Here is a 23,521-nt window from a genome sequence, read left to right as displayed (position 1 = left end):
CCTAATTTTGGACATTTGATCCGCCTATATATTGAACGCGGGAAATATAACGCAATTGATGTAAACAGTACATTGTGACGTCATATTCAGCGTCGTTATTTAGCAAATTTACAAACATAGCGTTTGAACCACAACAAAAAACATGGCGTTAATCGTGGAGTGATTATATATGATTAAGAAAATAAGATTTACATGCTTTTACGGATTTTATGTAACATCTCAGAATGACGTGAACTAGGGTAATCGAGATTCAAAATGGAGGAATACATGTCCACGCGCTAATATTCGAATCGATGCCATTGGTACCAAACTTTTCAAGTTCCATAGGTATGGTTTAATTTTTCATTATTTCCCTATCTTTTCCTTTTAAACATGTATATACGTGTTACCTATAGGGAGAGCTCCGCTCATGGCCCTTCGGGCTGTGAGAGGGCTTCGCCCTCTATTATCGAAAGAAATATTTTACTAAAGTGGAAACATAAAAACAATGTCATATTTGCAAGTAATATCCTGGATATGAGTGACTCAGGTGACCTAAAAATGCTATATATTTCAGAAAATCTTCCATATTTCTAGACATCAAGCAGTCAAACTATTGACATGATTAAAATGAATATTGAACCCTCTATCAAAACTGTGGAATTCAAAACCTTAGGTTAAGGTTCTAATCTGTGAAATGCATGACCCCTGGGTGCAGGCAAGGGTGGGGCAAAGTTGGTCGTATATTGAAAATGTATTATATCTCAGAAAATCTTCTTTATTTTTGGACATCAAGAGGCATGATTCTAATGGGCATTTAGCCCTCTACCAAAATTGCTAAATTCATGACCCCAGGCTTCAGGTACCAGGATGATGCTAAATTAGTCATATACAATATGCATTGAAAATGCAATAGAAAATCTTCTTTACTGCTGGACATCAAGCAGGCAAACTGTTTGTATAAGTGCCTATAATGAGTAATGAGTCCTCTTTGAAAACTGTAAAAATTTATGCGCCCTTTTAAAACTCTAATAGAAAATTCCATTTTGTTGTGATGTGATAAAGGATTCTAAATTATCAAATGTGTATGAAATGTATACCAATATATCTATCATCTAATACAAAGTGTAATACAAAGTATAAAAATGGAGAAGTATAAAAAGCACACAGTTAACACAACGAGAGTAAAAAGTGTGCATGCTCAGGTGACCATTAAGGCCCATGGGCCATTTGTTTAAAAGTTGCTGCAATGTAGATGACCTAGTGATTGTGGAGGAGATGCCAAAAAGAACAAGAGTACCACAAATGGTACAATATACGCCCATCTGACAGTGAAGTTCAACCTGGAAGCATATTGTGTACTCTTATCACAATTCACCTTTGAATTAGAACGCTTTGGCCGATATAGTATTGCGTTGTGTGATAACACAATTGAATCTGTTTGTAATACAATTGCGAAATGCAACAGAAACTCTCATTGGTCCATATGTATAAGTCTGCCCAAATTCCCTTATACGGGAGTAGTCAGCATTTGAAAACATGACGGCCAGATGCTAGATGGAAAAAAACTTCAAAGGAAGAAAGAGAAAAAGTTGTATTCTTGTGTTGTTGTCTCATAAATTTAATAAAAAAAAATTCCTAACATATTTTCCTACTATACTTGTGTCCAAACATACCTTCAAATATTTATTAAAGCCCCATACGACCCAAAAACTCGATCACAGTTTTTGATGATTTCGTTCGTAGACGTAGCCATGTTAGGTAGCCAGTCAATTCGAATCCCGGTTCATTTCCATATTGGCACAATAGCGTCTAGATGTGTACTAATTCCCCACAAATATTTTAGCTAAATTGTTTAAATAATATACCACCCCAGTCCTATTAAATGATAATTATTCAAAAATCTAAACTCACTGCAGTGCGGCTTTCATTAGTCATGAGCGGCCGCGCCGGCCGATCTCCATCTAATGGGCTTATGTAGCATTTTCGTTCATCTAGAGCTTATTTTACCTAATTACAAAAACTGGTACAAAAATGTTTTAATTTCTATTAATTATTCGTGCTGATAATAAATGAAGAGCGAATACATAACTTACAACCGATTTTATGAATAGATACCAATAGCCAGAGTTCGAATTGACCGGCTACCTAACATGGCTACGTCAACAAACGAAATCATTTGAAGCTGCGAGTTTTCGGGTGGTGTGTGGCTTTAATGAATATTTGAAGGTATGTTTGGATGCAAGTATATGGTAGGAAAATATGTTAAGATTTTTTTATATTGAGTTTATGAGACAGCAACACAAGAATACACCGATTTCAGGCCTCAACCGTCCGCAGCTTTTTGTGACCCGTGAATCGAAGGTTTTTATAAGAGGTGGATCTTTTCAGAGAGCTATGTACAGTTCTCCAGCTACACTGAATCCGCTCGAGAAAGTGGGCGGGCTGTAATCGGCCTATGAAAACTCTTGTTGTATTACATCAAACATGTCATTAAAATTGTTCAATCGTCTCATTCAATTGTGTCGTCACACAACGCAATACTATATCGGGTAAAGCGTTCTAATTCAAAGGTGAATTGCGATAATTGATACAACACACATTCTGAATAGGAAAGCCTTAAAGTGGGTCATGGTGCACCAATCCATCTGGCATGTTAACTGATTATGTATTTCTCTGAGAGTGAGGTTGAAACAAAATGTCAGTGCAATATCTATCTATGATGATAAAAAGTCTACTTTTAGCCCTAAAGTAGGTCATGGTGCACCAATTAAGTTGAAATGTTTGAAATGTGAACTGATTATGTATTTCTCTGAAAGGGAGGTTGTGAATAAATTTCAGATCAATACCTGTGACCACCTTCCAAAAAAAATCTGGGTAACTGTTTGACATACTTCTACCCCTAATGTATGCCAATCCAGCTGAAATGTTAACTGCACCTGTCTTCCTCCGAGAGGAAGCCTTTGACTACATATCAGGGCAATATCTGTATCCGTAATGAAAAAAAAAAGCCCGGAAAACTGTCTGACCTTTTTTTCGTCCAAAAGTAGGTCAAGGATGGACCAATCAACCTCAAATGAAAACTGAACTTGTACTCCTCTGAGAGGAAGCCTTTGTGTAAATATCAGGGCAATATCTGTATCCGTAATGAAAAAAAGCCTGGTCAAGGTCAAGGATGGACCAATCCAGCTGAAATGCAAACAACTGAACTTGTATTCCTCTGAAAGGAAGCTTATGTGTAAATTTCAGGGCAATATCTGTATCTGTAACGGGAAAAAACCCCCGGAAAACTGTTTGACCTAATTATAGCCCTAAAGTAGGTCAAGGATGGACCAATCCAGCTGAAATGCAAACTCACTCTTACAATTCTTGAGGGAGATATTGCGACCAAATTTAAAAGTTGTACATGCATACGTTATGGAAAAAAGTCCGGAAAACATGACCCCAGACGGACATCGCCATAACATAATACATCCTGTCTAATGACGGGCGTATAAAAATGTGAAAAGTTTTAGACAGATAAGAATATGGATGCAATAAAAGATCACTTGAACCTCTGGATAATTGAGCTAAAAATAACAATACAGCAATTAACTCACCGCAAATCCATTAACAGCTGCAATCACTGGCTTTGAGCACCTGGACAAGGAATCCCATTCACACAAAAAATTGCCTTTCCAAACCTCTGCAAATTCTTTTGTCTGCATTTCCTTAATGTCTGCTCCAGCTAAATCATCAAATTGAGAGGACCATAAGCCACAATGCTCACCCGAGTCACTTTCACCCTGCTGTTCTTTATCAGATTTTTACTGTCTTTAATCCCATATCATATTTTGACCCCATACTATGACCCTAAGATTTTTCCAACTATGTTCATGTATTATGTAAAATCTTATCCCCAATTTTTGTCCCAATTTTACCCCAGAGTCCATGAAAAAAACAACAAAACTTCAAAATGTTTGCATCTTGACATGATTTAGTGTTGCCCTGCTACTCTTGAAAAGGCTGTGTTAAAATTTCCTATATTTCTCATGTAAAACTTTGAATCCCTATTTGAAGAAACCCCAATCAGCAGTATCTGAGGATGCTAAATGCATATTGATATGCTAAATGCATATTGATGTGACTAATCATGGACCTGCTGGTCATGAGAAGAAGATTCTTAAATGCCATGTAAAAATTTGATCCCCTATTGTGGCCCCACCCTAACCTAAGAAATTGAATAAATTGGAATCTACATGACCTATTGATGCTTGCATATTAAAATGACTAGTCATGGTCCTGCTGGTCTTGAGAAGATCCCCCCCCCCCCATATATTACCAGGTAAAACTTTGATCCCCTGTTGAAGTCCCATCCTACACCTGGGGCCATGATTTGAATGAACTTGAATCTACACTACCTCAGAGTTCTTGAAAAGCGTCGGTAATGTCGGATTAAATAAAAGTAGTAAAGTCCGACACAAGTTACTTATTATCGGTCCTGATGGCTGATATAAGATTGGGATCGAAGTCCATTTTTTACCAGGAAAAATAGCGGCCATGTGGCCCATAAATTTTCAAACCGATGCTAAATCTGGCAACACATTGAAACTTCAACGTGATGAATCAGTTGTGAGGAACTACAAGGAGATGAGAAACCGATTGTTTCAATCTGCCTGGCAATCTGGGAAACAATGGCTTTTATTTGCAGTGATTTTACCTACTGCTTGGTGACACAATTTGCTCAAAGTCGAAACTGACAAAAGACCAACTACACCCTGGCAAAAGTGAGAGAAAGAGTATAGTTACAATGATTGCAGAGGAAGATGAGAAAGAAGTTGAGAGGAATATACAGGATAAAGAGAAAAATGGAGGATGAGAGAGAAGTGGAGGGTGAGAGAGAAATAGAGCAAGAAAGTGACTCGAATAGTGAAAGTGAGGAAGATTCATTCAGAGTGTAAGGAAGATGAGAAAGGGTATGAAAAGATACTTTATAAACTTATAGCTGAGATGGAGATTGAATACAATTACACATGTAGTTGATTTTAAATAAAATTTATATAAACCTCAAAAGCGATGCATTTTTTTCTGGATTGACAAAATTTTGTTTGGGCTGACACTATTTCTAACAGTGTCAGACCAAATGTCTGACACTTCAAAAGAAATTTCAAGAACTCTGCTACCTGAGAATTCTTGCTTATTGATAGGACTAACCCTGCTGTTCTCCTCAGAAGACATTTCCTATATATCTCTCCATGTAAAAACTTGATCCCCTAATGTGGCCCCACCCTAACCCTGGAGGCCATAATTTGAACAATTTTGAATCTCCACTCATTAAAAAGCTTTCAAAACAGTTTTTGTCTTCTCTGGTCCAGTCGTTCTTGAGAACATTTCTTATTATTTCCCCTTTGAAAAGGGTGTGGCCCTTCATTTGAATTTTTTTTTAAATCCCCTTCACCCAAGGATAATTGCTTTATGGCAAGTTTGGTTAAATTGGCCCTGTAGTTCTTGAGAAAATGTCAAATGCTAAAAGTTTACGGACGGACAGATGGATACCGGAAAAAAAGTGATCAGAAAAGCTAATTTGAGCTATAATCTCAGGTGATCTAAAAAGCAGATATAACTATTCTGAAAACCTTGTTTATAGCATGTATAAATAAATGTAAGCAAAAATTCATAAATCAACACACCAACTATCTTATCATAAAAATATGATTTGTTTTCATTAAAAACTAGAAATATGTCCATAAGACATGAATGCCCCGCCCAATGTGACATTTGTAAAACAATATGAAAACAAGAGGGCCATGGGCCAAATTGCTCACCTGAGTCATCTTGGCCCATATCTAAAAATTTTCCCTATACGTTTGATCACCAATTGTGGCCCCACTCTATCCCTAGGCACCATGAATTTAACAAACTTGAATCTGCACTGTAAAGAAAGCTTCCGTGTAAATTTGAACTTTTCAGACCCAGTGGTTCTTGTTGAGATTTTTAAATGACCCCACCCTATTTTTGCATTTTTGTGATTATCTCCCTTTTTTGAAGGGGGCATGGCCCTTCATTTGAACAAACTTGAAGGCCCTTCACTCAAGGATGCTTTGTGCTAAGTTTGGCTGAAATTGACCCCGTGGTTCTGGAGAAGATGAAAAGTTTACACCGATGATGACACTGACGACAAATTTTGATCAGAAAAGCTCACTTAAGCCTTCAGCTCAGGTGAGCTAACAAAATGTCACCTTTTATCAAAATGGTTTTTTTTTTAATCTTTAAACTTTTTGACTCGAGTATCACCCATTCATTTCACTCTGAATATTATTCAAATTTACCAAAATTCTAAGAAAATTGCTATAAAGATGAATAGCAATTTTGCATTGGTTAAATGTTGCCTTGAAAAGTAGAAAGGGTATCATTATTCAAAATTACCTCTAACAAAGAAAAACAAGAGGCCCATGGGCATAGAATTGCTCTTCTGATACATTGTAGAACAGGCAAAAATTCTCACTAACCAAGATTCATCAATTAACAAAGTTTGATGATGTTAAGTCAAATAGTACCTGAAAATTTAAATGTAACTGTCCAAAGGTAGGTCACCGTGACCTACTTTTGGTCGACACACTGAAGACTCAAGATGCATCAACTGACAAGTCAAATAGTATTCAAATATAGCCGTCAAATTCCAAAAGAAGGCCACGGTGACCTACTTTTTGGTCGACACACTCCAAAGACTCAAGATGCATCAACTGACAAAGTTTGATAATTGAAGTCAAATAGTATCTGAAATATTCAGATATAGACATCAAATTCCAAAAGTAAGTCACAGTGACCTGCTTTTTGGTCGACACACTCTGAAGACTCAAGACCCATCAACTTACAAGGTTTGATGATTCTAAACCTCTCGGTATCTGAAATAACAACCTAAAAGGTATTCATAAATGATTAGCCATAAAATTCAGAAAGTAGGTCATGGTGACATACTTTTCACATGATGCAGTTCAAGGTCCCAAGATCCATCAACTGACAACTTTTGATGATCATAGGCTCAAAAGTGTCCAAGATATGCATCAAAATCCATTTAATAATAATTACCTGCGAAATTCAAAAAGTAGGTCACCATGACCTACTTTTGAGACAACATGATATTAGGTCCTAAGATGCATCAACTGACAAAATTTGATGATCCTAGTCCTTATACTAAGCAAAATATCAAAGTTTTAACAAAACAAAATTTAAGGTCAACTTTGAAGTGACCTTGAGACCACACCCTTTGCCCCAGGATGATGCCTTGAACAGTTTTTTTTTTTTTATCTACAACCTATCCTCATCCTTATGCATAATAAGTTTGGTGATAATTTGCCCAGTGGTTCTTGAGAAGAAGATTTTTTAGCAACCACTACTTTTGTTTGCATTTTCCTAATTATCTCCCCTTGTTAAAGGGTCACAACCCTAGTTTTAGTGCAAATGAAAGCCCTTGGGCCAAGGATACCCTGTGACAAATTTGACAAAAATTGGCCAAGGAGTTCTTGAGATATAGCCCTTTTTCCAAAAAGTTGATGCACACCGCACACCAGACATATGGCCATATGATTATGATTACTAAAAAACCAAACTAGTTGTGTCGGCACAACACGAATGCCCCTGCCTGCAGTAAAGTCAAATGTAGGAAATCCATCAAAGTATAGCAATGAATGTGGTATTCAGATTGTATGTTACACATTACTCACATTTAGAACAATGAAGAACTCAACAACAATCCTTCATATGTTTTGATAGCCATAAAATAAATACATTAATTTTTCTACGATAATGGGGCACAATTCCATCAAAAATCAACGAACTGGAACAAACCTCATACTCGATCTGTGACTCATCAATATACACCTGCAAACATTTAGAAAAAAAAGTCTGGGAAAATGGATGTTGTTACAAGGGTAAAACTATATGCTCCGACCACTTTGTGGTGGGGGCATAAAAATTATACTCTCATGAAATGCTGATCCTGATTTATATACATGGATATCATAAATGGACATAACAAACACTATTCTAATTAGAATTAGACTTATAAATCCGCTCCTCTACTATTCTAATTAGAATTAGACTTATAAATCCGCTCCTCTACTATATGCCCCAGCCATATTCAGAAAGGAGGAAAAAAATTCTTCATTAATTGCTTTGAAACTGCAGAGCTAAACACCAAATAGCAAATAGTGAAGTCAAGGTCACAAGGAAGGTAATCAAGAGGCCCATGGGCCACATCGCTCACCTGAGTCACCTTGGTCCATATCAGAAGACTTTCCAATATATATTGGCATGTAAAACCGTAGTCCATATTATGGCCCCAACCTACCCCTGGAGGCCATGGTTTTTGCAAACTTGAATCAACACTATGTCAGAAAGCTTTCATGTAAAGTGAACTTCTTTGGTCCAATGCTTCTTGAGAAGATTTTTAAAGATTTTTCCTATATATTTGTATGTAAAACTTTGACCCCCCCCCTACTTGTGGCCTCATCCGACCCCCTGGGGCCATGATTTGAACAAACTTGAATCTGCACTATGTCAGAAAGCTTTCAAATATCAGTTTTCTGGCTCACTGGTTCCTGAGAAGAAAATTTTTAAAGAGTTTCCCTATATATTTGTATGTAAAATTTTGATCCCCTATTGTGGCCCCATCCTACCACAGGGGGCCATGATTTGAACAAACTTAACTCTGTACTATGTTAGGAAGCTTTCATGTAAATATCAGCTTTTCTGGCTCAGTGGTTCTTGAGAAGAAGATTTTTAAAGATTTTCTCCATGTATTTGTATATAAAACTTTGATCCCCTATTGTGGCCCCATCCGACCACGGGGGTCATCATTTTAACAAACTTGAATCTGCACTATATCAGGAAGCTTTCATATAAATCTCAGCTTTTCTGGCTCACTGGTTCTTGAGAAGAAGATTTTTAAAGATTTTTCAAATATATGTATGTAAAACTTTGATCCCCTATTGTGGCCCCATCCGACTCCCGGGGGCCATGATTTTAACAAACTTGAATCTGCACTATATCAAGAAGCTTTCATATAAATCTCAGCTTTTCTGGCTCAGTGGTTCTTGAGAAGAAGATTTTTAAAGATTTTCTCCATATATTTGTATATAAAACTTTGATCCCCTATTGTGGCCCCATCCGACCACGGGGGTCATCATTTTAACAAACTTGAATCTGCACTATATCAGGAAGCTTTCATATAAATCTCAGCTTTTCTGGCTCACTGGTTCTTGAGAAGAAGATTTTTAAAGATTTATCCAATATATATGTATGTAAAACTTTGATCCCCTATTGTGGCCCCATCCGACTCCCGGGGGCCATGATTTTAACAAACTTGAATCTGCACTATATCAAGAAGCTTTCATATAAATCTCAGCTTTTCTGGCTCAGTGGTTCTTGAGAAGAAGATTTTTAAAGATTTTTCCTATATATTTGTATGTAAAACTTTGATCCCCTATTGTGGCCCCATCTAACCCCTGGGGGCCATGCTTTTAACAATTTAGAATCTGCACTACCTAATAAAGCTTATCTATAAATTTCATCTTTTCTGCCCAGTGGTTCTTGAATGAAGATGTTTTAATGACCCTACTCTATTTTTACCTCTTCTTGATTATCTCCCCTTGGAAGGTGGCCTGGCCCTTTATTTTAACAATTTAAAATTCCTTTTACCTAAGGATGCTTTGTGCCAACTTTGGTTGAAATTGGCCCAGTGGTTTTTGAGAAGAAGTCAAAAATGTTAAAAGTGTACAGACGGATGGACGCCGTACTATGGGTGATCAGAAAAGCTCACTTGAGCTTTTAGCTCAGGTGAGCTAAAAAAAATGTCACAGTTGAATAGCTACTACTTATATGTATCAGTGTAAGAGTTTTCATTAAAATATTGTCGATAGTTGCTTTGAAACTGAGCTAAACACCAAATAGGGAAATGTCAAGGTAAAAAAAATATTGATGCAGCTGAATAGATGTCACCAATATGTATTAGAATATAAAGTTTGATGAAGTTTCATTGAAACTGTACTAAATGCAAAGTGTGACGGAAGGACAGACGGCAGGATGGAAGACAGACATGAAAACACTATATGCCCCAGCCATATTCATGGCGAGGCATAATAGATGTCTCCCCCCAGCTCCCCAAATTGAAAGTGTTCCGAATTACAACCCCTCCCCAAAATGTACTGCATAGTATGGGGGAGAAAGCATAAGCAGGATCATAGACATCATGAACTGCACTTAGTGCATTGAGGAAGATTCAACATCTATGTGACCAATGTCATTGTTGTATATGATACAAAAATAATGACTGTTATGCTGAAGTACCAGTAGGAAAGTGAACATACCCTTGTTCACTGTAAATTGTCAGAAAATATTAGATCCCTGGTCAGAACAATGTAAATAATGAAGTACTGTACAAAATTTCAAGGTTATCTGGTAAGCCTTTACACTCTCCACCCCTCTTAGATCTACTATAACTTTAAGGACATCAAATGGATCCTCCTGTCCTGACTATATGCACATCTACAAATGGCAATGAAGCATTGTACAAAGTTTCGAACCTGTTGGATAAGCCATATAGGAGAAGAAGTGTTCACAAGCTATTTTACATCCTCCACCCCTCTAAGATCCTACAGATGTATATAACTTTTAGGAAAATAATTGGATCCTCCTGTCCTGACAATATGCACATCTACAAATGACAATGAAGCATTGTACAACGTTTCAAGTCTTTGGATAATCCATACAGGAGGAAATGAGTGCACAAGATTTTCTGACAGACAGATGGACAGACTGACAGAAAGTACAAAAACACTAAGTCTCCCCCTGTAAGAGGGGAGACATCAGAACATACCTGCAAATGCTCTCTCACTGCCTGTTAAAACAATACAACCAATGTCAGCATCTGATTCAAAACCCTTCACTGCTTGATCCATTTCAGACATGAGACCCGCACAAAGGGCATTTAATGCTTTTGGTCTGTTGAGTTGAATGAATCCAACATTGCTCTTTTCTCCTTTCTTTTCCACTATTAAGTATTCATACTTTCCTGTAAAACAATTTATCAGTATTGACTGGAACTACTTCAACTATTAGTACTTGGCAAAATCTGTTGATGACAACAATGATAAAAGATTGATTCAGGGACTCATCACAAATACTCATCTTTATACTGATACATATGCATATATGCTACAACATCATATTTAGGAGGGGAGGCACTTCAAGCTCCTCCCTCCTAGTATGCTACAGGTATTTCAATTACAATGTGAAGGGTGTTCAAAAATATTGTTCTGTATATAAATATCAAAATACATAAATTTCTATCTGAAATTTTCATTGGCAATAAATACTCAAGCATTTTGTCTAATCATATCAGCAGTTAGCGTTCCTTATTCTCTAGTGGTACTATGGAGTGATGTAAACAGAATGTCTAATACATCATGAAACAAAATGACCATTTCAGTGAAAAATCAGACATCTTGTAGGCTTGTCAATAAAATCAAAGAAAGAGTGCAGGCTGTAGCTCTATTAGATGTTAGGGATGTGTCACAACTGTGTACAAGTAAGAGATGTTAGGGATGTGTCAAAACAACTGTGTACAAGTAAGAGATGTTAGGGATGTGTCACAACTGTGTACAAGTAAGAGATGTTAGGGATGTGTCAAAACAACTGTGTACAAGTAAGAGATGTTAGGGATGTGTCACAACAACTGTGTACAAGTAAGAGATGTTAGGGATGTGTCACAACTGTGTACAAGTAAGAGATGTTAGGGATGTGTCAAAACAACTGTGTACAAGTAAGAGATGTTAGGGATGTGTCACAACTGTGTACAAGTAAGAGATGTTAGGGATGTGTCAAAACAACTGTGTACAAGTAAGAGATGTTAGGGATGTGTCAAAACAACTGTGTACAAGTAAGAGATGTTAGGGATGTGTCACAACAACTGTGTACAAGTAAGAGATGTTAGGGATGTGTCACAACAACTGTGTACAAGTAAGAGATGTTAGGGATGTGTCACAACTGTGTACAAGTAAGAGATGTTAGGGATGTGTCACAACTGTGTACAAGTAAGAGATGTTAGGGATGTGACAAGTAAGAGATGTTAGGGATGTGTCACAACTGTGTACAAGTAAGAGATGTTAGGGATGTGTCACAACAACTGTGTACAAGTAAGAGATGTTAGGGATGTGACAAGTAAGAGATGTTAGGGATGTGTCACAACTGTGTACAAGTAAGAGATGTTAGGGATGTGTCACAACTGTGTACAAGTAAGAGATGTTAGGGATGTGTCAAAACAACTGTGTACAAGTAAGAGATGTTAGGGATGTGTCAAAACAACTGTGTACAAGTAAGAGATGTTAGGGATGTGTCACAACAACTGTGTACAAGTAAGAGATGTTAGGGATGTGTCACAACTGTGTACAAGTAAGAGATGTTAGGGGTGTGTCACAACAACTGTGTACAAGTAAGAGATGTTAGGGATGTGTCACAACTGTGTACAAGTAAGAGATGTTAGGAATGTGACAAGTAAGAGATGTTAGGAATGTGACAAGTAAGAGATGTTAGGAATGTGACAAGTAAGAGATGGGGACAAAAGTAAAAGCAAAAGAAGGTACACTAAGAGTCAAATTTGGCCCATTTACAGAAGTTAGTAATTTTATGCCCTAATACCCTATAAGGTATGTACTTACTATAAATAGTAATTACATCCATGTATCATGCATATTTTTTGTGATTTGATGTAGCAAAGTTGGCATGTTTTGTGAGTTCAAGATTTAACATTGCATCTTGGATATCAATGTCTGATGATGCTTTCTCAAGTTTTATACAGTACAGTTTTTATAAGTTCCAGGGCCTAAATTACTCAGGTGAGCAATGTGGCCCATGGGCCTCTTGCCTGTTTAAATCTCAACATCTAAGAATGTATTTCTATGGTTGATTTAAAGTAGACCTATACTCGGCCTACGTCACAATCAAATGTAAATGCGGAACAACGCATCCATTTTCCGAAATGTGGTATTTTTACGATATCTGTTTGATTTTTACATGGCGATATGAATGTCCTATATCGCTTTCTTCCAGGGCGTTCTTATCAGCTGCGGTCAAATTTTGCATTAAAAAAAAAGGGGGGGGGGGCTAAAGATGATTCAAGCTTTAGAAAAATCGATTGGAGAACACACAACATTTTGGCGGATGAGAGCATGTCAATTGCATTGTACATGTCTGTGAGGTACATTGACTATTCATGTATGTAAAAGTTTTACAATGATCCATGTTCAATATGTGGAAGTAAATTACGGGAGCATCAGAAAGTTGAATGGAACGGGGGACCAATTCATATTTCCACAAGCATCATAATAATACTATTTCTTTTGTGAGGATCCGGGTTAAAAATAGTTCCTCAGTACCCCTTGCTTGGGGCGGTCCTTCGGATAAGACTGCAAAAACCGAGACCCCGTGTCACAGCAGGTGTGGCACGATAAAGATCCCTCCCTACTCAAAGGCCGTCGAGCATAGGCCTAAATTTTGCAGCCCTTCACCGTCTCTGGTGATGTTTGAAATTCATCAGCCAGACAAGGCTGTGATGATCGGTCTTGACTGTGAATTCCCTGCCCAGCAGATAATGGCAGAATTGACGAGTAAACTTTATTACCGCCAGTAACTCTTGGCGGATAGTGCAGTACTGCCACTGTTCTGCTGATTGCACTGTGCTGTCATAGCCAATTGTTCTTCCTTTTCATTCTGAACTTGACTCAATTCCCCGCCTATGGCATGATCTGAGGCGTCCATGTCCAGAATGAAGCGACCTTGACTGTTCGGTATTCTTAATACTGAAGGCTTTGTCATTGAACAAACAAGTTTGTCTATATTATTGCGTCTTGTTGCTAGGCTTCCCACCGAAAACCACATTTATAAAGGAGCAGCAATATGAGAAAACTGGGGAATAAAACTGCAATGGTAGTTGGTAAATCCCAGAAATCACTCAACACCCTTCACATCACATGGTACAGGCCAGTCGCGGACTGCCTCGATATACTGGTTCCCCATCTTGACTCGCTAACTATTCTGCCTAAGAACTTGACTTTGATTCTGCACAGTTCACACTTCCGAGGTTTAAACTTCAAGCCATACTCTCAGAACCGCTCAAATACCTGTCACAAGTTCGCTAAATGAGCTTGTGCTGAAGCCCCCAGCACCAAGACATCGTACAGGAATGATAGAACAATTTTTCCAATTCAATCTGTGCAACATGAGTTGATGGCCCTAGCGAAGATCACAGGGGCATCGCACAGTTCAAAGCCCATCCTTGTAAATTCAAATAATCCATTCTTCATAATAAAAGCTGTCTTTTTCTGGTCTTCTGGATGGATTTTAACCTGCCAATAGGCTGCATTGGTGTCCAACTTTGAAAACCAATGTTTCCCCACTAAGGTGTCCATACACTCCTCTATTAGCGGCAGAGGGTACGTGACTTTATTCAAGGCCCTGTAGTCCACACACCAGCGGACATTCCCATCCTTCTTCCGTACAAGAACTGGTGCTGACGCCCAATCTGAGGAAGATGACTGGATGACTATGGCTCTAAGCATTTGTCCAGATGACTTTTCTCCTCCCCCTGGAACACAGCAGGGGTGCGGCACATTTGCTGCTTAACGGGACGTGCATCACCAGTATCTAAGCGATGCTCAATCTCACAAACGTTCCCCAGATCAAGATCATTAACAGCAAAGACATCAGCAAACTCCTTAACCAGATCTACTGCCTCAGATTTAACCTCCATTGGCACGCTCTCCAGATTTTGCAGGAGCAGGGCTATATGTTTATATTTGTTTCCTCCCTGAACTGATACACGGCACACCGTGGGGTCGGTACATTCTACCGACACAGCAGGGACTGCTTCTCCTACTTTGGTACTACTACCAATCTTATCAATGTAACTTCTGCCTGTCTGGTTAAGCACACATAATTAAGCTCGTTGTCCTGTGGCATTATAAGTTCATGAAGCTACTATTCCAGGTGGGAAAGCAATGGCAGCCTCCAGGATAAACTCGGGCATATCAATGCTCAAGTTGAACTCAATTATCTGTGCACTGTGTGAAGAAATTCGCACTCTGCAGGTTGACACTACATCGAGTACTGGCACTGACACCTCAGTACTCAGTTTAAAAGTTGTCTCTATGCCTCTGACCTTCAGCGTTCCTGCTTCACAAGAAACTTCGGCACCCTGTGCCCACAGGAAGTATATTCCTAACATGTCATCTTGTAAAGGACCAACATATATTGGGTGTACAAAATCAAAATCTCCGATTCGCAAATCAAGGCTTCCCAAATACTGAGCAGTCATACCCGCCCCCTCACCAGCTAATCAGACATTGGTATCTCTAATTATCTCCGGCCGAGGCATCAGTGTCTTGTAAAAACCTCTGAGATAATAGTAATGTCAGCAGCTGTATCAATAGTGGTACTAACCTGCTGACCTCCGAAGGTGGCGGGGCAATTCGAGCCTAGTACCTCCAGGACCACTACAACATTAATAATCTGTGGGAAATTCCTCCGACTCTTACCCCCGCTTTTATATTGTGACATTCGCGGGGGAGAGTCAGAGCGGACTCCATATTGAAAAGTGGTAATTCAGCAACATCTTACAACTTTATTTCGTGGATCTATCTTCCAAGACCCGAGGATTCAGTTATCGGAAGATTATTCTACAAATAGAGCATGATTAATATGATGCAATATGAATATTTGGCAATCTCTCACCAGAGGGCGTATTACGCTATGCTACAACACCTCTGTCAATGTCTAGATGTAAAGATTCTTGGCAAAACTTATTTTTACCTATTGTATCATAAATAATAATTTTACAAGTTTTAGTTTTAAGCTTTAAATCTTAGAGTAGGTTCACAAAAACAACGAATTCCATGATTATTGTAGTATAGCTAAATAATATCGGGGGTTTTCAGAAACAGGCTACAACTCTATATTACCTGTGTATTTTAATACAAAGCAACGGTCAGATTACTGACCCTGTGAGCAATATATGAGCACTGGTCATCCGAGTATCCAAGGCATCCTGCAACCAGTTGTAACACGGACCCCGGCCAGAGACGACGTTCTCAGTCTCCAAGGCGTACAACTCGATACCGAATACGGTGAGTACCTTAGGATAAGCCTAAGCTATTTACTGCACTGTGCATGCATTAAGATATTCTGCACTCCACTACATTGGTGTCAGAAGTGGGATCATAGAATCTTAGTGGAGTGTATTTACAATTTTCAACTTCATTCGTAATTAGCGTAGGTTTTTTAGTTGTTTTTTTTCCTGTATTGAAAATCGCGCCAAAATTTACATTTATTCTTTTTCCCTGTTTTCTGCAATAGTTTTTGTTCATTCATTCCCTCGAATATATTTTGCTTAATACGTATTTAGGTCGGAGCATCTGACATAAATATCGTATTAAATTTTCATCGTTATACACCCCCCCTTTTTCCCCCCGTATTTCCGCGTAAATAACAATGTTCTCAATTAATATAAACACAGCTTCTTTGGAACAACTAAAATCAATTCAAAACATTGGTGATAAAAGAGCACAAACATTGATATCAATACGAGAAGAAAAAGGTGCCCTTACTTTAGAAGATGTCAAAATGTTGCCAACAATACCCAGTACAATTTGGGACCCCCTGTTAGAAGAGGGTAAAATCAACTTTGAAATACAACAAAAAGAATTATCTGTAGAACAACTCACAAATGAAGTAAGAGTATTAAGAAAATTATACTGTGCCGAAAAACAGGAAAATCAACGAATTTCCTTACAAATGGGTGCTGCCGAGAAAGAGTTAGAAATGAGAGATGAACAAATGAGAGTGATGAAAGAGTCTTTGTCTGAGAGTTGTAAGAACAGGATTAGAGAATTAGAATTACAATATAGAGAGCAGCTAAGAGAGGCCCAAATGGAGTTTGAGCTCAAGTTAGAGAGAGAAATTAGACACAGGGAGAAACCTTCAAGTGCATTTCTGAAGAAAAGGGTGGAATCATGGGATAGAGAAGTTTTAGAGATCGAGAAGGGGGGGGGGGGGTCTCAATTTTTCCTTTGTTGATCAGTTGGCTCCATGGGGTATATATGGTAAACGATTCAAACAGGAGCATGATGGTAGGATAAAGATGGAAAAGTGAGGACAGACTTAGTTCACAAAGAAAGTACGAGGGTCCGAGTCCCCACAAAATATCAACTTTTGATGGGAAATCAGATTGGCACCCATTTTATACCCAATTTTCACACATAGCTAGGAGGTATAAATGGAATGACGAACAGAAATTAGACAATTTAATTGAATGTTTGCGAGACAAGGCCCTTAAATATTTCAGCACTCATCCAGTATATGATCAAAACCATTTCCAAACCTTGGTGCAAAAAATGATTGAGAGGTTTAGTATGAAAGATCCACCACACATAATTAAGCATCAGTTACAAGATGTACATCAGAATGGTGACGAAACTCTTGAAGAATTCGCAGAAAGGGTTAGGGAAATGGCTACAGATGGGTATCCGAATACCCCGGATCACTGTATTCAGACTTTGGCAGTTGATGCATTTTTAAAGGGTTGTTCAAACAAACAGGCAGCTTTAACTGCATTGGATAAAAATCCAACAACCCTAGATGAAGCCATACAATTCCTAAAAAGTGCAATAACAAATCAGAGAATCATATTAGGAAGTAAAAGAAATGAGATAAAATGAGTAACTTTTGAAAATTTGGTTAGTGATGACGAAAAACTAAAAACTAGAGCACTTTACAGTGCACAAGAAAGTTCAAAAACAAATCTGCAAATGACAAGTTTAGAATTAAGAATTAAAAGAATAGAGGAAGAAAGCAAACAGACCAAATCAGCAATTCAGGAAATTTTGAGTGTCATTAGGCCAACACCATTTCCAAAATCAAGGTCGAACAGCATCGAGTCATCCCCTAATTGTGCAACTCGGGCGAATAGTACATCTCCCTCTAGAAGTCCAACAAGGTCAAATACATGCTACGATTGTGGACAAGAGGGTCATTTCGCTCGAGAATGTTCAGTGTCAAGAAACAGATCACCATCACCTCGAAGTAGGTCAACCGGAAATTTAAACTTCCAGAGATTGGGGAAGTAGGGCATTCGTCAACCTACACAGTAGAAACACAAAGGCTCCCTCCTAAGGTGAAGTTCAAGGTCAATGATATTTATTTAAACAACGCTGAAGTTGGAAACCTCCAATCTGTAAAAGTTAAGGTCAAACAACGTGATATGTACAAAGAACCAAACCACAGAAAAGCAATACATATTCCTATAAGGATTGAAAATGTCAAAATCAATGCTGTAAAAGACACTGCTGCATAAATTACAGTGTTTTACAACAAACTTAAACATCAACCAAAGTTGACAGAATGCATTGAATTGAAAGGTGCAGGGAAGGGTCTATTTGGTAGAATGGCTGAACAAGTGAGATTGGAAGTTGGTTATTTCAGTCAGAAACAGGACATAGTGGTCTGTGCTATATCTGATGATCTGGCCTATAACTTTTGGAAGGTCTTGATGTACACAGTTATTGGCCTTAAATCATGCATTGTTTCATTTGACACTAAGGAGATACCAGTAAAACAAATGAAAGGCATTCAAACAAGTCAACATAAATAAGGTATCAGTACACAAACAAACTACATGTATCATACCTCCAAATACAATGCAGTTTGTAAAACTAAAAACACATGCCATGTCCAGAAATATCAGCAATATACAAGTACTTAACATAGACCATGAACCACTTTGTCCACATTCAGTCATTTCTCCAAACAATCCTTACATGGCAGTTAGAAATCCAGATTCTCAGTTTGCAGTTTTGTCGGATCATCCGACTCAAACTGATTACTCGTTGTGGTAGGAACAAAGCGGAAATCACGATATCTGGACGATTATGTGTATTATATTTTGTAACTGTTTAATGTTTTAACAAGTCAACATTTTGTCGTCTCGTCTGTATTGGTTCTGTTCAACGCATAGAAGTAGTTAAAATGGTTACAAAAAATTTACAATTTACAGAGGTATGTTTTGTTTCGGGTAAAATATTCAACATTGTTTTTAAAGGGACTGATTCACAATTTCCCCCCAAATTTTGTTTTTCACTTTTAATGATCAAAATCTATTGTCTAATGTGTTTAAAAGATTTCACATAAAAATTAAGGTTATACATTATCACAGAAGGCCATTTTAGAGAGTTTATTATTTGTTTTGTAAACAAAGATTGCGGTATGTTATTGTTTACGAATTTTTTAAAAAAATGGATATCGATCTAAGTTTATTATATCTTTCACATTTCAAGCATTCTTTGGGTAAAATGTATCATCTAAAAGTTCAAATTTGTGACTATGCAAAATTAAGATGCTTTCTATTACAAAATTAACATTTCACTGGTTTGTTTGTATGCATAAAAAGACTCGAGTCTTTGTTTACATAACACATATTTAAGGCTAAAATATTGCTTTTATTCTTGCGTTCAGAAGGTTAAAATTTTGGCTGTCATTATTAAATCAGTTATATTTTTAATGTTTAACATCAAAAATGAAAAACATGTTTTTCAAAAATCGTGAACCAGTCCCTTTAAGGTTTTTTTTTTTTTTCACTATTCAGTCTATTTCAAATATTTGAACAGGCAAATATGGGGTTGTTGTTTTTTGACAGAGGGGGAAGAGAGATGAGAAATAATTGGACATTTCAAATTTTGTGATGAAAAAGGGTGGACAATTATATTGTTCATGAGCAGATTAGACAAAATTATTACTATTCATTCAGATGGGATGGGGTATATTTGAATGACAGGGGGAATGACATTTTTATTCAGAATTTGGTTGTTTCTTTAAAAAGTTACATATAAATCCAAATTCAAGTTATCACTGTTATGCTACATATTTGAATCAGTTGTGTACATTTGTATATATAGACTTGTATATATCCTGCATTAATTGTATTATCGTTATTTTATTATTATGTTTGAAGTAGTTATGCGCTTTATCCAATATGTACTGTCATTAGTCGGATCACCTGATTTATGTCAGTAGAATAAAGCAGTCCTTATTGTACATATGTTTTGTTAAAGTAGGCTATAGTGAATTTTTAATTATTTAATCAAAGCCTCATTTATGTTGATTTAAGCTAATAAACGGGATTCTTTAAAACGGGGAGGAATGTAGTATAGCTAAATAATATCGGGGGTTTTCAGAAACAGGCTAATACTCTATATTACCTGTGTATTTTAATAGTAAGCAACGGTCAGATTACTGACCCTGTGAGCAATATATGAGCACTGGTCATCCGAGTATCCGAGGCACCCTGCAACCAGTTGTAACACGGACCCCGGCCAGAAACGACGTTCTCAGTCTCCGAGGCGTACAACTTGATACCGAATACGGTGAGTACCTTAGGATAAGCCGAAGCAATTTACTGCACTGTGCATGCCTTCAGATATTTTGCACTCCACTACATTATTCTAGCATTATTGAATGAATGAATATTTATATAAACCTTTTTATTCACTCAGGTATCTCATATTTACCATCTCCTGCTTTTAAAAAAATTCAGACAAGTGTTTGATTTCCTTAGATAATATGTTAACGGTGCTACCGTTTGAGCGAGCACAGCTTCATGTACATGTATGTACATATTTTGTAATGTTCATGATTTGATCAGGTTCAATTTAAACAATATCTATCTGCCTAATTATCATAACATGACTGAAATTAGGTAGCTGAAACAGCTAGGCCATTTTAGTTTTCTCCCATGGTTTTATATTAAAAATCATTAAAATATGTATGCATTATAATGTAATAGAAATATTTTTATGCTATACAGTGAATATACATTTTATTTCTGCTGCCTTCACTGTGACTTGCTTAACCTTTGATGCACGACTTGTTCTGAACTTTATGCTCTCAGCAGTCGACTGCCTGTACTTTCCTTTTCTCTACTCTCAACCTTTTCAAGTTACTAATTTATGATAAAAATGCCCAAACATTAAACCTTTCAAGTTTGTAAAACTGTGGAAACAGCACTGCCTTGGAACATAAAACGCATTTCAATATAATGATAATTTCAACTATTACTTACTTACTTAATCCTCTTCGTGCATGTCTGCACATAAGGCTGAAATCAGCTCCTGCCACACTTGTCTGTCCCTTGCCTTCTTTTCTGCTTCTTTCCAGGTTAGTCCCATCTCTTTCAACTCTTCATCTATCATTCTTCACCAGGTTTCTTTTGGTCTTCCCCCCTTTCTTTTCCCTTCAGGAGTCCATCTGAGAGCAAATATTTGCTGGGCATGCTTTGTTCATTCTCATGGCGTGCCCTAGCCACCTCCATCTGCGTTGTTTAATTTCTAATTTCTAATTGGATGCTCTTTAGAGATGTTTTACTCCATAGGTCTTTATTAGAGATCTTTTTCGGCCAATAGATTTTGCGGATTCTCCTAAGGCAGGTGTTATGGAAGGATGACAGCTTCTTAAGGTCGCTCTGAACAAGTTTCCAGCACTCTGCTCCATAAAGTAATATGGACTTGACATTACTGCTATATATCTTTACTTTAGTTTCAAGGGAAACTTTTCCTGATCTCCATATTAAAGGTCTTAACTGACAAAAAGCTGATCTTGCCTTGCTAATACGGGACTTTCGAGATACGGATCCACTCTGACTTTTATCGCGCGTTGAACGTAATTTGTATGGCATGTCACTTCCGGATTACAATAACAACTAAGTAAACAAGCATGGAATACTTCATTTACTATCAAATTCCTGCATTTAAATGCTATCTTCGAAAGTAAGGAATCACTACTGGTAGCAACCATTTTATAGGAAAATGCATTTGATTAAATTATGTGAGTTGGCGAGGGAAATAAAAAAGGGAATATCTTGAGGATGTCGGTAAAACTTCACGCCTTGCATCCAATGATACGCATCTAAATACGCCTTTTCCCTTTCATCTAACTTACTCCCAGGTATTAAGCACAAATAGTGACTTGGATTGTCATCATAGGACATCGCTATAGCTCTTTACAGGCCGACTGATAGCGAAACACAATTTGTATCAATGTCAACTTTGCCCTACAATTGGTTATTATCACGTGACCGTGGTGTATAAAAGTCAAATATAATCGGTTGTTCTGGCACATCCCGAAAGTTCCGTATTCTCGATGTTATGTCTTTTGATGTTCCATTGTCTTTACTTATGATGGTACCTAAGTATGTAAAGTTGTCTATTTCTTCGATGTCATGATCCTGGATTCAAATTCAACTATTGAGCATGTATATGTACATCTAAAATTGAGAATTGAGAGATTTGTGGTTTGCAATAGATTATAAACAATTTGTATTCGATGTCATACTACGTATGCCTAATGTTTACGTACATGTATATTCAATATTGTCCTGGTAGTATGACTTTTAAACAAGTACGTATTTAGATCCGCCACTGTCCGTCTTATTATGACGTACGTCGAAACGTAGACATGACGTCACACATCATCTTAGCCTGCCTTTCATAAATATTGCACTTCATTAAACATTTCACCTAATCAAATGCTAATGGTGCACTGAATTTTGGAGCTAGGAGACCACAAGATTAGGATGAAAATCCACGTAAGTTCACAATCATATTCCAAGGTGTGACTTTGCGAGATCTCAGCCATTTTTGACAAGGGACTTCTGGGATTGGCGTCAAAAAATTTTTCTTGTTAGAGGTTTGGATTTAGCTCGGATTACTTAGTATTTCCCGCGCTCTAGTCATTAGAGCTCGCAGTACGAGCCAGCACTTCGTGCTGGCTCGCTATTATCATCAGACTGATCATTACAGTTTGATATGCTAAGTTAGTTACAGTAGATTATGACATATACTTTTCAGACGTTGACAAAGGTATTAGATCTACTGAACGGGAACGATAACTCTGGGTAGAGATTGAATTCTTGGTGGAAGTTCGAATTACCGAGGAAATTCGAAATACCGGTGACCCTTGTGGGTTATTAATCAAAACTTTGTATTCTGTTTAAAAGGAGCATTGACATCATAAACTTAAGATATTTGCAAATAAATTACCTGATGATATCCATCTTGGTGACATGAAAAATGTAGATAATTTAGGAGAAGACGAACTGTTGAATAAAACTTGTCTGCAGAGACGGGCACCTGACCTAAAGCAAGCCATTTCGAATATATAGGGCAGGCGGTAAATCTAGTACTGCCAACTCCTGACTCCCGATGGTCCTGGATTGCGATGTTTTATACATAATATCAAAACCGGCGAATAGAATAACTTCATACTTCTCGGGAACAATCTTTATGTCCAAATTGATTCACACAATTAAAAAAAACCAAAAGTATAAATTATTAAACTTGAAATGTCGCCTACTCAAATGTGGTTAATCTATGTTGTAGAGGAGAGGTAGATAAAAGAAATTTGCATGCGATATTATTGAGTGCATTTTTTGATATAGGGCCTTAATTTTTATTTCATTTTCGAA

General features: G+C 37.4%; 1 protein-coding gene across 1 annotated transcript in view; it reads right to left on the bottom strand.

The window, feature by feature from the left end:
• The window catches only part of LOC125668655 (enoyl-CoA hydratase, mitochondrial-like), a 53,277-nt gene extending 30,029 nt beyond the window's left edge, over positions 1–23,248 (bottom strand). Inside the window, exons 1-3 of the mRNA XM_048902981.2 lie at positions 23,097–23,248; positions 10,835–11,029; positions 3,579–3,706 (exon numbers count right to left, since the gene is read on the bottom strand). Of these exons, the coding sequence (XP_048758938.1) occupies positions 3,579–3,706; positions 10,835–11,029; positions 23,097–23,205 (432 nt within the window). The 5' untranslated portion in view covers positions 23,206–23,248. The remainder of the gene's footprint in view (positions 1–3,578; positions 3,707–10,834; positions 11,030–23,096) is intronic.
• Between the last annotated feature and the right edge of the window lie 273 nt (positions 23,249–23,521).

The sequence above is a fragment of the Ostrea edulis genome, chromosome 4 (assembly GCF_947568905.1).
Source record: "Ostrea edulis chromosome 4, xbOstEdul1.1, whole genome shotgun sequence".
NCBI classification, from domain to species: Eukaryota; Metazoa; Mollusca; class Bivalvia; order Ostreida; family Ostreidae; genus Ostrea; species Ostrea edulis.
The sequence above is the reverse complement of the archived record's forward strand: the minus strand, read 5'-3'. Positions and strand labels throughout refer to the sequence as shown.